This window comes from Haliotis rubra, unplaced genomic scaffold (assembly GCF_003918875.1).
Source record: "Haliotis rubra isolate DU_JTF1 unplaced genomic scaffold, ASM391887v1 Scf1365, whole genome shotgun sequence".
Taxonomy (NCBI): domain Eukaryota; kingdom Metazoa; phylum Mollusca; class Gastropoda; order Lepetellida; family Haliotidae; genus Haliotis; species Haliotis rubra.
In genome coordinates, this window is record NW_025765298.1 from 51,183 (window position 1) to 66,594 (window position 15,412).

At 46.0% G+C, this 15,412-nt stretch overlaps 1 protein-coding gene across 3 annotated transcripts in view; it reads left to right on the plus strand.

Annotated features, from left to right (window-relative positions):
* LOC124268146 (importin subunit alpha-9-like) overlaps positions 1-14,286 on the plus strand; it is a 30,657-nt gene extending 16,371 nt beyond the window's left edge. The window contains exons 9-14 of one of the 3 annotated variants that reach the window (XR_006896217.1): positions 3,100-3,204; positions 3,931-3,994; positions 9,299-9,390; positions 9,595-9,762; positions 11,511-12,217; positions 13,403-13,413. Coding sequence is in view for 2 of the 3 variants with exons in the window: in XM_046703165.1 (XP_046559121.1) it covers positions 3,100-3,204; positions 3,931-3,994; positions 9,299-9,390; positions 9,595-9,762; positions 11,511-11,660 (579 nt within the window). In the remaining variant the exon portion in view is untranslated. Of the gene's footprint in view, positions 1-3,099; positions 3,269-3,930; positions 3,995-9,298; positions 9,391-9,594; positions 9,763-11,510 lie in introns of all 3 variants that reach the window. The other 2 variants (XM_046703165.1, XM_046703166.1) reach the window with 2 other exon arrangements.
* The last annotated feature ends 1,126 nt before the right edge of the window (positions 14,287-15,412 follow it).

The window sequence follows — 15,412 nt, forward strand, 5'->3', positions numbered from 1 at the left end:
TGTTTACGGGCCCACAACACATTCACCTGGTTTACAATCCACGACACATTCACCTTGTTTACAATCCAGGACACATTCACCTTGTTTACAATCCACGACACATTCACCTTGTTTACAATCCATGACACATTCACCTTGTTTACAATCCATGACACATTCACCTTGTTTACAATCCATGACACATTCACCTTGTTTACAATCCATGACACATTCACCTTGTTTACGGGCCCACAACAAATTCACCTTGTTTACGGGCCATGACACATTCACCTTGTTTACAATCCATGACACATTCACCTTGTTTACGGGCCATGACACATTCACCTTGTTTACAATCCATGACACATTCACCTTGTTTACAGGCCATGACACATTCACCTTGTTTACAATCCATGACACATTCACCTTGTTTACAATCCTTGACACATTCACCTTGTTTACAATCCATGACACATTAATCTTGTTTACGGGCCCACAACACATTCACCTTGTTTACGGGCCATGACACGTTTACCTTGTTTACGGGCAATGACACATTCACCTTGTTTACAGGCCATGACACATTCACCTTGTTTACAATCCATTACACATTCACCTTGTTTACAATCCATGACACATTCACCTTGTTTACAGGCCATGACACATTCACCTTGTTTACCATCCATGACACATTCACCTTGTTTACAATCCATGACACATTCACCTTGTTTACAATCCATGACACATTCACCTTGTTTACAATCCAGGACACATTCACCTTGTTTACAATCCAGGACACATTCACCTTGTTTACAATCCAGGACACATTCACCTTGTTTACGGGCCCACAACACATTCACCTTGTTTACGGGCCATGACACATTCACCTTGTTTACAATTCATGACACGTTCACCTTGTTTACGGGCCATGACACATTCACCTTGTTTACAGGCCACGACACAATCATCCTGTTTACGGGCCAGGCCACATGCACCTTGTTTACAGGCCATGACACATTCACCTTGTTTACAATCCATGACACATTCACCTTGTTTACAATCCAGGACACATTCACCTTGTTTACAATCCAGGACACATTCACCTTGTTTACAATCCAGGACACATTCACCTTGTTTACGGGCCCACAACACATTCACCTTGTTTACGGGCCATGACACATTCACCTTGTTTACAATTCATGACACGTTCACCTTGTTTACGGGCCATGACACATTCACCTTGTTTACAATCCACGACACATTCACCTTGTTTACAATCCATGACACATTCACCTTGTTTACAATCCATGACACATTCACCTTGTTTACGGGCCCACAACACATTCACCTTGTTTACGGGCCATGACACATTCACCTTGTTTACAATCCATGACACATTCACCTTGTTTACAATCCATGACACATTCACCTTGTTTACAATCCATGACACATTCACCTTGTTTACAATCCATGACACATTCACCTTGTTTACAATCCATGACACATTCACCTTGTTTACGGGCCATGACACATTCACCTTTTTTACGGGCCATGACACATTCACCTTGTTTACAGGCCACCAATACACATTCACCTTGTGTTTACGGGCCATGACACATTCACCTTGTTTACAATCCATGACACATTCACCTTGTTTACAGGCCACGACACATTCACCTTGTTTACAGGCCATGACACATTCACCTTGTTTACAATCCATGACACATTCACCTTGTTTACAATCCATGACACATTCACCTTGTTTACAGGCCACGACACATTCACCTTGTTTACAATCCATGACACATTCACCTTGTTTACAATCCATGACACATTCACCTTGTTTACAATCCATGACACATTCACCTTGTTTACAATCCATGACACATTCACCTTGTTTACAATCCATGACACATTCACCTTGTTTACAATCCATGACACATTCACCTTGTTTACGGACCATGACACATTCACCTTGTTTACGGGCCATGACACATTCACCTTGTTTACAATCCATGACACATTCACCTTGTTTACGGGCCATGACACATTCACCTTGTTTACAGGCCACGACACAATCATCCTGTTTACGGGCCAGGCCACATGCACCTTGTTTACAGGCCATGACACATTCACGTTGTTTACAGGCCACGACACATTCATCTTGTTTACGGGCAATGACACATTCACCTTGTTTACAATCCATGACACATTCACCTTGTTTACAATCCATGACACATTCACCTTGTTTACGGGCCCACAACACATTCACCTTGTTTACGGGCCATGACACATTCACCTTGTTTACAATCCATGACACATTCACCTTGTTTACAATCCATGACACATTCACCTTGTTTACAATCCATGACACATTCACCTTGTTTACAATCCATGACACATTCACCTTGTTTACAATCCATGACACATTCACCTTGTTTACGGGCCATGACACATTCACCTTTTTTACGGGCCATGACACATTCACCTTGTTTACAGGCCACGACACATTCACCTTGTTTACGGGCCATGACACATTCACCTTGTTTACAATCCATGACACATTCACCTTGTTTACAGGCCACGACACATTCACCTTGTTTACAGGCCATGACACATTCACCTTGTTTACAATCCATGACACATTCACCTTGTTTACAATCCATGACACATTCACCTTGTTTACAGGCCACGACACATTCACCTTGTTTACAATCCATGACACATTCACCTTGTTTACAATCCATGACACATTCACCTTGTTTACAATCCATGACACATTCACCTTGTTTACAATCCATGACACATTCACCTTGTTTACAATCCATGACACATTCACCTTGTTTACAATCCATGACACATTCACCTTGTTTACGGACCATGACACATTCACCTTGTTTACGGGCCATGACACATTCACCTTGTTTACAATCCATGACACATTCACCTTGTTTACGGGCCATGACACATTCACCTTGTTTACAGGCCACGACACAATCATCCTGTTTACGGGCCAGGCCACATGCACCTTGTTTACAGGCCATGACACATTCACGTTGTTTACAGGCCACGACACATTCATCTTGTTTACGGGCAATGACACATTCACCTCGTTTACAGGCCATGACCCCCCTGCTGCGGACACTGGGAAACATCTGCAGTGGCCCTGACGAGTACACTCAGCTGGCGCTGGAGAACCCCAACCTGCTATCTGTCTTTGAGAAGTTCCTCGTTTCCCCATACAGGCACATCGTCAAGGAGACACTGTGGGTGCTCTCCAACATGACCAGTAAGTTCCTCGTTTCCCCACACAGGCACATTGTAAAGGAGACACTGTGGGTGCTCTCCAACATGACCAGTAAGTTCCTCGTCTCCCCACACAGGCACATCGTCAAGGAGACACTTTGGGTGCTCTCCAACATGACCAGTAAGTTCCTCTTCACCCCACACAGACACATCATTAAGGAGACACTGTGGGTGCTCTCCAACATGACCAGTAAGTTCCTCGTCTCCCCACACAGGCACATCGTCAAGGAGACACGGTGGGTGCTCTCCAACATGACCAGTAACTCCAACATGACCAGTAAGTTCCTCGTCTCCCCACACAGGCACATCGTCAAGGAGACACTGTGGGTGCTCTCCAACATGACCAGTAAGTTCCTCGTCTCCCCACACAGGCACATCGTCAAGGAGACACTTTGGGTGCTCTCCAACATGACCAGTAAGTTCCTCTTCACCCCACACAGACACATCATTAAGGAGACACTGTGGGTGCTCTCCAACATGACCAGTAAGTTCCTCGTCTCCCCACACAGGCACATCGTCAAGGAGACACGGTGGGTGCTCTCCAACATGACCAGTAACTCCAACATGACCAGTAAGTTCCTCGTCTCCCCACACAGGCACATCGTCAAGGAGACACTGTGGGTGCTCTCCAACATGACCAGTAAGTTCCTCGTTTCCCCATACAGGCACATCGTCAAGGAGACACTGTGGGTGCTCTCCAACATGACCAGTAAGTTCATCATCACCCCACACAGGCACATCGTCAAGGAGACACTTTGGGTGCTCTCCAACAGTAAGTTTATAGGTTTGTCAGCACTAAGCCCATGTTTGTGGATTTAACCAAAGGTAAAAACATCTGAGAACTGCATCACTTTGGGTTTCTTCCCACATTAAAGTGTCATGCTGTGCTATACCCTGAAGCTGAGTATATATATATATACAGTTGTGCCCTGTTTATCTGGACACTTGTGTTTTTCTTGAAATTGTCCGGATAAACACATTTCCGGATATCTGAACCACGGACCATATGTAAAAGGACATACAAAGAAATGAACATAATAGACCCCAGACGTAATCTTTATTGATAAGACATCAACAAATAACAGTGCATACATAAAATCACATCTTGTCAAATAAAGTAGTCAAGTCAATAACATGTGCGAACATACCTGTACATGCATCTGTCTGTCAAATGCTAGCAACCAATCACGAAACAGTTCTGATGTCATCCACGCATTTGCATTGTTCCTGTACCTAAGGGGTACCTGTCCCCTTGCTAATTACAGGTAGTTAATCTTTTCATGATCCTCTCACGCTTCTTTTAGGTTAGGGCACTCAAGGCTACTCGGTAAAATGCGTGTGTAAACATACTGACTGGTGCTCAGCCATCCGGATATACGAGAGAAAAAATGCATATAATTTAGCTTTTTGTATGTGAAAATGACCGTCCGGTTACGGAAACCGGATTTCCAGATAAGTGAGTAATTTTACAACGTTGTGATTCTTTTTTATATATTCCTCCTTGGGGTACTTATAAGCATTTAAATGTCCATTTAAAATCCCTACGACAGTTGTAACAATATTTGAATAAAATATTTACAAAACAAAAACTACGTTTTGTCTTGTGAGACCACCCTTACAGGGCCCTCTGGCCCCCCCTACAGCCAAGAGCAGGTAACTCTAGACCGTAACCTCGTACCTCACTTTCCATGCTGTCGTTTCCCGACATAGACGTGGGTCCATTACAAGAAAGTTTTCTTTTCCCGGCGAGAATTATGAGTGGGTCAGAAACAGCAACTGTATGTATGGTTCTCTTTTTTCCCTGCATGGGCGATTTGAAGGCTTATCCTGAACTTTTTCATTCATAATTTTTAGTTGTAACTTGGTACCTGTCACGGTCGGCTCGCCGGGTGCGTGCCAAGATGGCGGCCAGGTCCCTTCGCTAGCATCACTGTTCATTGGTTTCCCGTGTGGTTTTTCAATGTTACAGGTGGTGTTAGTAATTTTTACGTATATGTGGTTACATGTCATATATGTCTGTGTGTACGGGGTTGATTGCTGCACAGGTTGTTTACTTGTTGCAGTTTAAATCCTGTACTTCGTGCCTCGCGGCCATTCCCCGTCAGGGACACACACGAGGTGTGCTTACGTTGCCTCACCAAAACTGAGCATGAGGAAGAGGGGTGTGTGGCATGTGCCACTTTTACGCCTCAAACGATTCGAGCACGACGAGTGGATCAACCTGATTCGGGCGGGGGGTGATATCTGGGCACAGGATCCCCCGTCCAAGCGTTCACACAAAAAAAGGGGTCTACGGGAGCCGCTTCCGATACGGAGCCGGCTCCCAAAAGATCTAAAGGTTCCAAGGAGGCATCTAATACCAAACCTCAACCTGCTCCTGTCTCTACCCACCCCCTGTTGTGTCGGCACCAGTTGTGCCCGTTGAATCACTAACCACTTTCTTCCAGGAACAGATGGCGTCAGTGAAATCTCTCATCGATACGGCGTTGGATGGATTCCGTAAGGAGCTCACCGTGCGGTCGTGGGGGTGGGGGTGGATCTGGGGGTTGGCTGCGCCCGGAGTTGGCTCTGGGAACGCGCCTCCCCCTGGGCAGCTTGATCCCGGCTTAGGCCGTGGAGATAGCGCGCCCTCGGCACCTAGTGGCAACCTCGCTTCGGGCGTAGGTCCGTCACAGGTGGCTGGCGCCGGCGATACAGGGTTGCCCCTGGCTTCGCCTGGTGCCCTGACTGGCAGTCGCCTCAGCACTGCCCAGCTCGGGGACACCTCGGCGCCTGGCAGCCAGTCTGGGTTGCCCGGGAGGCCTGTCGCGGCAGGTTCCTCTCGGGCGCCTCGGCGACTTGGGGCGAGTTCTGCCCGGCTGGGCAACTCGTTGCTTCTGGCACCTCTTGACCTTTATGGTCTTTCGGGTTCAGCCTCTGGTGTATCCTCGGCGGTCTCTCAGGAGTATGAGAGTACGGCTGCCGAGGATTATGCCGAGGTGGACATGGAGGACGATGGAGGGAGGGAGGAGTCGGAGGCGGGAGTGCCGTACTCCTTTGGCTCGTCTCTGAGGCAGGTGCGGGAAAAAATTGCCGAGGCCCTGCCCCAGGTGGCCGTTCCCACACAGGCGCTCGACCCTGCAGAGTTTCGGCTCCCGGGGGAGGCTTTCCCGCCTACCAAGGTCGCCGAGGCGCGTCTCCGCATTCTACCATCAGGATCCCCCTCGACACCCCGACACCTTCTCTCTCAGTTCAGACGGACGCCTCCCTCACAGGTTGGAGGGGGTCCTGGCGAGCACTCAGCCTCCGCCTCTGGTCGAGGGAAGTCAGCCTACACATCAATGTGTTAGAACTGAGAGCGGTCCGCAGGGTGTTCGAAAAGCTTCCGGTGTTGGTGGAGGGCCGTGTGGTTCGTCTAGAAATGGACAATCAAACGGCCATGTCTTACATTCTCAAGCAAGGCGGCACAGTGTCTCCGTCGGCTCCTTCAGGAGGCGTGGCAGTTTCTACTGTGGTGCGATCAGTTCAACATTCGGGTTTTGCCTGTTTATCTCCCGCGGGTAGACAACGTCCGTGCAGATGCACTCTCACGGCGTAAACTAGCCCCACACGAGTGGATGCTCGACCGGGAGATATTCGGGATTATCTCCCAGTTGTTCGGGTCGTTCCAGGTGGATCTGTTTGCGTCTGGGGTGACGAACCAGATTCCTCTGTTTTGTTCCCGGATTCGGATCGGGGGCGTTAATAGCCAACGACGCCTTTCAGCTCGATTGGACGGACAGGGTACTGTGGGCGTTCCCCCCGATACCACTGATTTCCAGGGTCCTGTCACAGCTGACCGCACAACCAGCTCGGCTACTTGTGCTTCTGGCACCCCTTTGGTCGGCACAACGCTGGTTTCCGGTAATTCTCAGGTTTCTGGCTCAGCCTCCTGTTCTATTACCTTTTCGACCGGACCTCCTATCCCAGAACGGAGCGCCCCACCCGAATCCCAGGATTCAGTGGGTGGCCTGGCCGCTGTCAGGGATCGCCTCCTTGCGAGCGGAATTCCTGCACCAGTTGCAGACACAATTCTGGCTTCGCGGAGGGATTCGACAAACGTTCGATATGAGGATAAATGGGCCTGTTATTCGCGCTGGTGTGTCAACAGGGGGATTCTTGATCCCTTTTCTACAGATTTAGTCTGTGTTTTAGAATTCCTCCAGTCTCGGTTGGACGCCGGTCTAGCGGCTTCAACTGTTCGAGGATATTCTACAGCTATTTCTGCGTTTCATATTCCTGTTGACGGTGCTCTCTTAGGGCAGCACCCTCTTGTACAGCGCTTTTTAGCAGGCGTGGACAGAATCCGTCCGGTTGTCCGGCGGATTAGTCCCCCGTGGGACTTGTCAATCGTTCTTGATTGGCTGTCCGGTCCACTGTTTCACAATCTGTCGGCTCTTTCACTCCAGCTGTTGACGTGGAAGATGGCGTTTCTTGTGGCGGTGACTTCAGGCAGGCGGGTTGGCGATATTCATGCAATGTCGGCCGATCCCGCGCTTACTGTTTTTCACAAAGACAGAGTTAGCATACGGCTGCCTGATACTTACCGTCCTAAGAAGGATAGTCCCTTCCATGTGACGGCGCCTATTGAGCTCCCAGCTTTCACTCAGCCTTCCCTGTCCGGTACCTCTCTACGACGTGCTCACGTCTTAGATGTCCGTAAGACACTTAAGGCTTATATTAAACGAACAAGGGGTACCCGTAAGGGTAACCAATTGTTTTGTTGTTATGGCGGGGTTCAGGCTGGTCTTCCGGCGACCAAGCAAACCATTTCTCGGTGGCTTGTCTCTGCCATACATATGAGCTATACTCAAACAGGGCGTATCCCGCCTGTAGGGTTGAAAGCTCATTCGGTTAGGGCAGTTTCTACATCGAAAGCTTGCGCTGCAGCCCTGCCCATTGAGGAGATCTGCTCCGCGGCTATTTGGAGCCGTCCGAGTACGTTCATCCGTCATTACCAACTTGACAGACTCTCCAGTGAGCGTCCTCGGTTCGGTCAGTCAGTTCTCTCCAGTGGGCATGGTTCCACCTCTCTAGCCAATTGAGCTTTCGAGGAATTATGTGAACCATTCTATGCCAAATTTTTTAACACTGGTGTTGGGTTTTAAAATCTTGTTTACATATTCCCTTGGTGACGGGTTTTATGTGGTGATGGTTTTTATTCCCATGTCTTTTGCATTCTGCTCTAGACTTTACTGGCCTTGGAAGCTTTGCTAAATATATACATATTAAGGCATTTCGTTTCTGGCGGCTTATTGCGGGACCCTTATCTTCGCCCGAGTAGATTACGGAAGGAGGGAGGGTGTGTCTCGTTAGTTTGCTTTAGCGAGGTTTCGCTGGGCAATTTACATATGTTCGACCTTGACCCTGGCTCATGCCCCCGCCTGATTGGCTATGGTGGACATGTGACCGGGTAAGTGTGCTTTTTCTGCTATAATTAGCTTGGGAAATTCCACTTCTTGTCGGGGGTGTTTTCTGCAGACAGAATGCAGCTCCTTAGCTCCGTCTTTAGGAGTCTGTCTTATGCTTATAAGTACCCCAAGGAGGAATATATAAAAAGAATCGACCTAACCTGTAGAGGTTTCAGATTCTTTGAATATATTCCTCCTTGGGTACGCCCGACCACCTCCCCACATTCTGTCTGATGTCGTTCAGCATGGAAAGTGAGGTACGAGGTTACGGTCTAGAGTTACCTGCTCTTGGCTGTAGGGGGCCAGAGGGCCCTGTAAGGGTGGTCTCACAAGACAAAACGTAGTTTTTGTTTTGTAAATATTTTATTCAAATATTGTTACAACTGTCGTAGGGATTTTAAATGGACATTTAAATGCTTATAAGTACCCCAAGGAGGAATATATTCAAAGAATCTGAAACCTCTACAGGTTAGTTCGAATTTGTTTTAAGGAATTTTCATTCGGAAGGCGAGTTTTCCGGATATCTGAGGTTTGGATAAACGGGGCACGACTGTATATATATGTTGTATGTTGCGTTGTTACAGGTGAAGAGAGCGTGTGTCGATCAGTAGCCTTTGGCCCCATCCTGGCACACATCATAGAGAGACTGTCTGATGCCTATGATATCAAAGTAGAGGTGAGTGTATGCATGGTGAAGGGATAACTGATGTATTCATTTCACATCAAGTCCCTGGAAACTGTGTTAAGCCCATTCTGCATTGGCTCTATATCCTAGCTTCGCCGTGATCACTTGATCTGCACTATAATGTTCTTGCTGGTTTTAAAGGGATCCATGTCACTTTGCCCGAAGTTGTGTTGAAGTGTACTATCTGTATTACAGGCAGCCTACCTCCTGTGTAATCTGGGTTGCCATGGCGCCGACATCTGCACAGAGCTGATTCACAGGGGAGCGATGCCCCAGATTGCGCTACTGCTCAAGTCCCCGGATGTGGAGATGCTGCACCTGGCGTTGTCCTTCTCAGAGATGGCGCTGCGACAAGTAGAAGCGGTACGTTGTGTAACAGATTTAACTCGGATATCACGCACCACTACCTTCTGTATGTACACTGGACTTCCATTATTGCAGCGGATTTAGGTCCATGCTGTATACACACTCACTGTTCCAGGCCAAGTTCCAGTTTGAGGAGAGTCATGTTGTGTCTGTTTGTGTGTATATATATATACAGATATATGTTGGTGTTCCAGGCCAAGTTCCAGTTTGAGGAGAGTCATGTTGTGTCTGTGTGTATATATATATACAGATATATGTTGGTGTTCCAGGTCAAGTTCCAGTTTGAGGAGAGTGATGTTGTGTCTGTGTGTGTGTATATATATACAGATATATGTTGGTGTTACAGGCCAAGTTCCAGTTTGAGGAGAGTCATGTTGTGTGTGTGTGTGTGTGTGTGTGTGTGTGTGTGTGTGTTGGTGTTCCAGGCCAAGTTCCAGTTTGAGGGAGAGTCAGTTGTGTGTGTGTGTGTGTGTGTGTGTGTGTGTGTGTGTGTGTGTGTGTGTGTGTGTGTGTGTGTGTGTGTGTGTGTGTGTGTGTGTATACAGATATATGTTGGTGTTCCAGGCCAAGTTCCACTTTGAGGAGAGTCATGTTGTGTGTGTGTGTGTATATATACAGATATATGTTGGTGTTACAGGCCAAGTTCCAGTTTGAGGAGACTCATGTTGTGTGTGTGTGTGTATATATACAGATATATGTTGGTGTTACAGGCCAAGTTCCAGTTTGAGGAGAGTCATGTTGTGTGTATGTGTGTGTGTGTATATATACAGATATATGTTGGTGTTCCAGGCCAAGTTCCAGTTTGAGGAGAGTCATGTTGTGTCTGTGTGTGTATATATTTATACAGATATATGTTGGTGTTACAGGCCAAGTTCCAGTTTGAGGAGAGTCATGTTGTGTCTGTCTGTGTGTGTGTATATATACAGATATATGTTGGTGTTACAGGCCAAGTTCCAGTTTGAGGAGAGTCATGTTGTGTCTGTGTGTGTGTATATATACAGATATATGTTGGTGTTCCAGGCCAAGTTCCAGTTTGAGGAGAGTCATGTTGTGTCTGTGTGTGTGTATATATACAGATATATGTTGGTGTTACAGGCCAAGTTCCAGTTTGAGGAGAGTCATGTTGTGTGTGTGTGTGTGTGTGTGTATATATACAGATATATGTTGGTGTTTGAGGCCAAGTTCCAGTTTGAGGAGAGTGATGTTGTGTGTGTGTGTATATATACAGATATATGTTGGTGTTACAGGCCAAGTTCCAGTTTGAGGAGACTCATGTTGTGTCTGTTTGTGTGTATATATATACAGATATATGTTGGTGTTACAGGCCAAGTTCCAGTTTGAGGAGAGTCATGTTGTGTGTGTGTGTGTGTGTGTGTGTGTGTATATATACAGATATATGTTGGTGTTAGAGGCCAAGTTCCAGTTTGAGGGGAGTGATGTGTGTGTGTGTGTATATATACAGATATATGTTGGTGTTACAGGCCAAGTTCCAGTTTGAGGAGAGTCATGTTGTTGTGTGTGTGTGTGTGTGTGTGTGTGTGTGTGTGTGTGTGTGTGTGTGTGTATATATACAGATATATGTTGGTGTTAGAGGCCAAGTTCCAGTTTGAGGGGAGTGATGTTGTGTGTGTGTGTGTATATATACAGATATATGTTGGTGTTACAGGCCAAGTTCCAGTTTGAGGAGAGTCATGTTGTGTGTATGTGTGTGTGTGTATATATACAGATATATGTTGGTGTTCCAGGCCAAGTTCCAGTTTGAGGAGAGTGACGGTGTTGCTCGGCTCGAGGGGCTGGAATATCATGAGAATGAGATGATCCGACAGCAGGCACATGACCTCCTGGACTCGTACTTCAACATCGGAGAACAGGAAGAAGAAGAAACAAACATGTAACCATGGTAACCAGACCTGACTATACATAAACTAGTGTGTAAGAAGGGAATCCCAGCATGGCTGTGTGGCAGGAAGCACATCGCTGTTTTGAGAAGTATTACAGGTCCACACAGGTGAAACAGTTCTCGGTGTTACAGCACCATCGAGAGAGGAATCATGGGGGATTTGGCTCCTGTAAACACTTAAATCTGATGTGCAGAGTTGCTTCCCTTACTCACTCCTGAAACCTCTGATCATGAGTTCAAATCTCTTTTGGCCATGTGTCTAGGTATTTCAGCGCCATATCAATGCAGGGTTTGCATCAGTTTGTCTTCCTTCCCCATAAACTGGTACTGCTCAAAGCAGATTCAAACCCATCTCACTCAACGTTTCTACACGCCAGCTGTGGAAGTATTGACAACATGGTAATCAGATGTAAGTAACCATGACCTGTAACCATAGCAACCAGGTCCAGTCAGGCATTATCATGATTAAGAATTTCCCATCTTCACCAAAGCCAGTTTTAGTATTTTAGCAGTTGCGGTGTGGAACAATCAAACCACAGAACAATAGCATATGTTGTGTTCTAGACCACAGTATGGCTTTGTCTTTTGGACATATTTGTTGTTTTCTTGTCCATATAAGGGCATAGTTTCACTGCAGTCCACATGACTTGAGCATCTGTCCCATAATAACTCCTTCCCATTGTGCTCAGCACTGGTAGGTAGGAATGGTTTTAGCAAGACCCCGGGCCTGACAAGGCCTACATGCATGCTCTACACATCTTCACTCTGTGACTAACTTCCCTTACAAAGAGACTGGGTTATCTCCCCTATGATCTCGAGATTAGGTTATGTCCCTTTTCCCAAATATTGTCATGTCTTGAATTGATCCATTGGTCTTGGCTGGTGCACGTGCAGTGCATGACGATGAAATTGATTCCATGCGTACCTGAACTCGGAGTTTGCTGAGACTGGCCACGCGCTTCACCCATCACACTACACTTAATCGCGAACAACCTGGGGCCACTTTGCTCACAATGGCAAGCACTCATACATGCTAATAGGGGTCAATTCTCAACTAATCCTTGTTTGCCAGTATATATGTGTGCTCAAAACATCTTCACTCTGTGACTAACTCCCATTGCAAAGAGACTGGGTTATCTCCCCTATTATATCAGCAGTAGTTTATATCCCCTTTCCCAAAGATTGTCATATCTTGAATTGTATTGATCCACTTCATCTAGAAACAGTAGTCAGTGATTCGTCATCAGTGATTTGTCATCAGTGTTTTGTCAAAAGTGATTCTTGATTGTCTCTTGCCTCACCATGCTCACAGACTTGCATTACCATAGTTACACAGTGTTTTGATTATAGTCTCTGTACATAGACCCATAATAATCATTTCATAGCGTTGATTATACATTTAAAGGTAGTTTAGTGTTTCCTGATACACACACTATCCTAGCGTAACCACCTCCGTCATCTAATGGGTAAAGGGTTTGTCGGGAAGGTGGGTGACTGTACCAGGCCAAGGTATTTCTTGTTACCCTGTATGACATTCAGTGGATACATTGACAGGTGGGCTTTGAGTCCGTGTCTGAACGAGTGCAGGGGATTTATGTCCACACTGTTAGCATCCTTCTAAGCCAGCCACTGTTGATGAACAGCTCTTTGCATTCAAGCCTCAAATACATTGATGTGGATGTTTGAGAGAAAGTTGTTTCGAAAGAACCTTTCCTGTTACATAATATGGTGCCCAAGGTTACAGTGTGTGACCTGTCATGGAGTGTGGTCCATTGAGTGGTTGCTCAAGCAATCAGTCGCTGGTTTTGTTCAGGCGTCATTACGTGCCAGCTGCCTTGTTCTAGCTGACTGGCATCAACAATCTCCACCTTCATCTAAAACAACATTCACCACTACATATGGTTCAGTTCTGTCCTTCATTCCAACTAAGGTGGTGCTGGTGATAACATGGTTATTGCCCTTTAATGGATGATGGTCATCTGTACTGTCAGTCATGTTTGGATGTTAATCGAGGCAGACTGTATTCCACAGTAACAGATGTGGCGGTATCAAGTTGCTACAATCCTCACAAGTGGATCAACCTTGTGTCCTGTCGTCGACTGAACCATTGACAGCTTCAATACTGAAACATTCAAATCTTCTTAAACACAGACACAAATGAGGCAAACTTTCATTCATAATTTACTGTTCTCTGAAAGTCTATTATTTTTATAAATAAGAATTTGTAGAAATGTCTCCAGTGTTTGACAAACACAATATACGGTCTTTCTCTTGATGTGTTTCCTCTGCAATGTGAAGCACCAGTTGAAAAAATTAGCCTTGTGTTCTGCTGTTCATGTTCTGAACATTATATTCTGCCATGTTTGTGTTGAGCGTGGCTAGAATGTATGTGTTTATCCATCTGTTCTTGTCCTCTGAAGTCGATATTATTGCTGTCTAAATTTTGAACATATTTTACCGTGTTTGATGAAGTAGCCAAACCAGCTCTGTTTTTTATGCATATTTTGACATTTTTTTTAAATGGATGAACAAACATTTTTGTTCATTGACTGTGAAGTTGTTATACATGTATTGTGAGAACTATGTAGTGGCATGTCCATGAATAAACCTATCAAGTTACAGTCTGTTGTTCCTTCTCAGTCTTTACAGTTGGCAGTGTGCTGTCGATATACTTCCCTTGGGTTTGCCAGGATCTGTATGGCCTTAAAGTCAAAATTAGCTCTTGTGTTTTCCACAGTGATAAACTTAGTAACTTTGGCTTCTTCCCTCAAGACGGTGACACCATGTTGTATAAAGAACATTCTGTTCAAAGAGGCATTGAACCCAACTCAATCACTCACTCACTGTGGAAATCCGTTCCTGGTCGTGTGAGTGAGTGAGTTTAGTTTTACGCCACACTCAGCAATATTCCAGCTATATGGCGACAGTCTGTAAATAATCTAGTCTGGACCACACAATCCAGTGATCAACAGCATGAGCATCGATGTACGCAATGGGGTTACGATGACATGTGTCAACCAAGTCAGCGAATCTGACCACCCGATCCCTCTCGTTAGTCGCCTATTACAACTATGGGCTGCTGAAGATCAATTCTAACCCGGGTCTTCACGGGTCTCCTGGTTGCAAGAGATCAGAGTATTCATGGTCAGCAGAACAAAGGACCTATCATCAGGTTTCAATGGATACAATTAAAGAGGACCGGGGACAAACCATTCGTTAACATGACAATACTTAGCAGATGTCACAGACTGGGGACCTATCATCAGGTTTCCATGACAATACTTGGCAGCTGTCAGAGACTGTCGACCTACCATCAAGTTTCCATGCCAATACTTGGCAGCGGTCAGAGACTGGGGACCTATCATAAAGTTTCCATGACAATACTTAGCAGCTGTCAGAGACTGTCGACCTACCATCAAGTTTCCATGACAATACTTAGCAGCGGTCAGAGACTGGGGACCTATCATCAAGTTTCCATGACAATACTTAGCAGCGGTCAGAGACTGGGGACCTACCATAAAGTTTCCATGACAATACTTAGCAGCTGTCAGAGACTGGGGACCTACCATCAGGTTTCCATGACAATACTTAGCAGCGGTCAGAGACTGGGGACCTACCATCAAGTTTCCATGACAATACTTAGCAGCGGTCAGAGACTAGGGACCTACCATCAAGTTTCCATGACAATAGTTTTAGCAGCGGTCAGAGACTGGGGACCTACCATCAAGTTTCCATGACAATACTTAG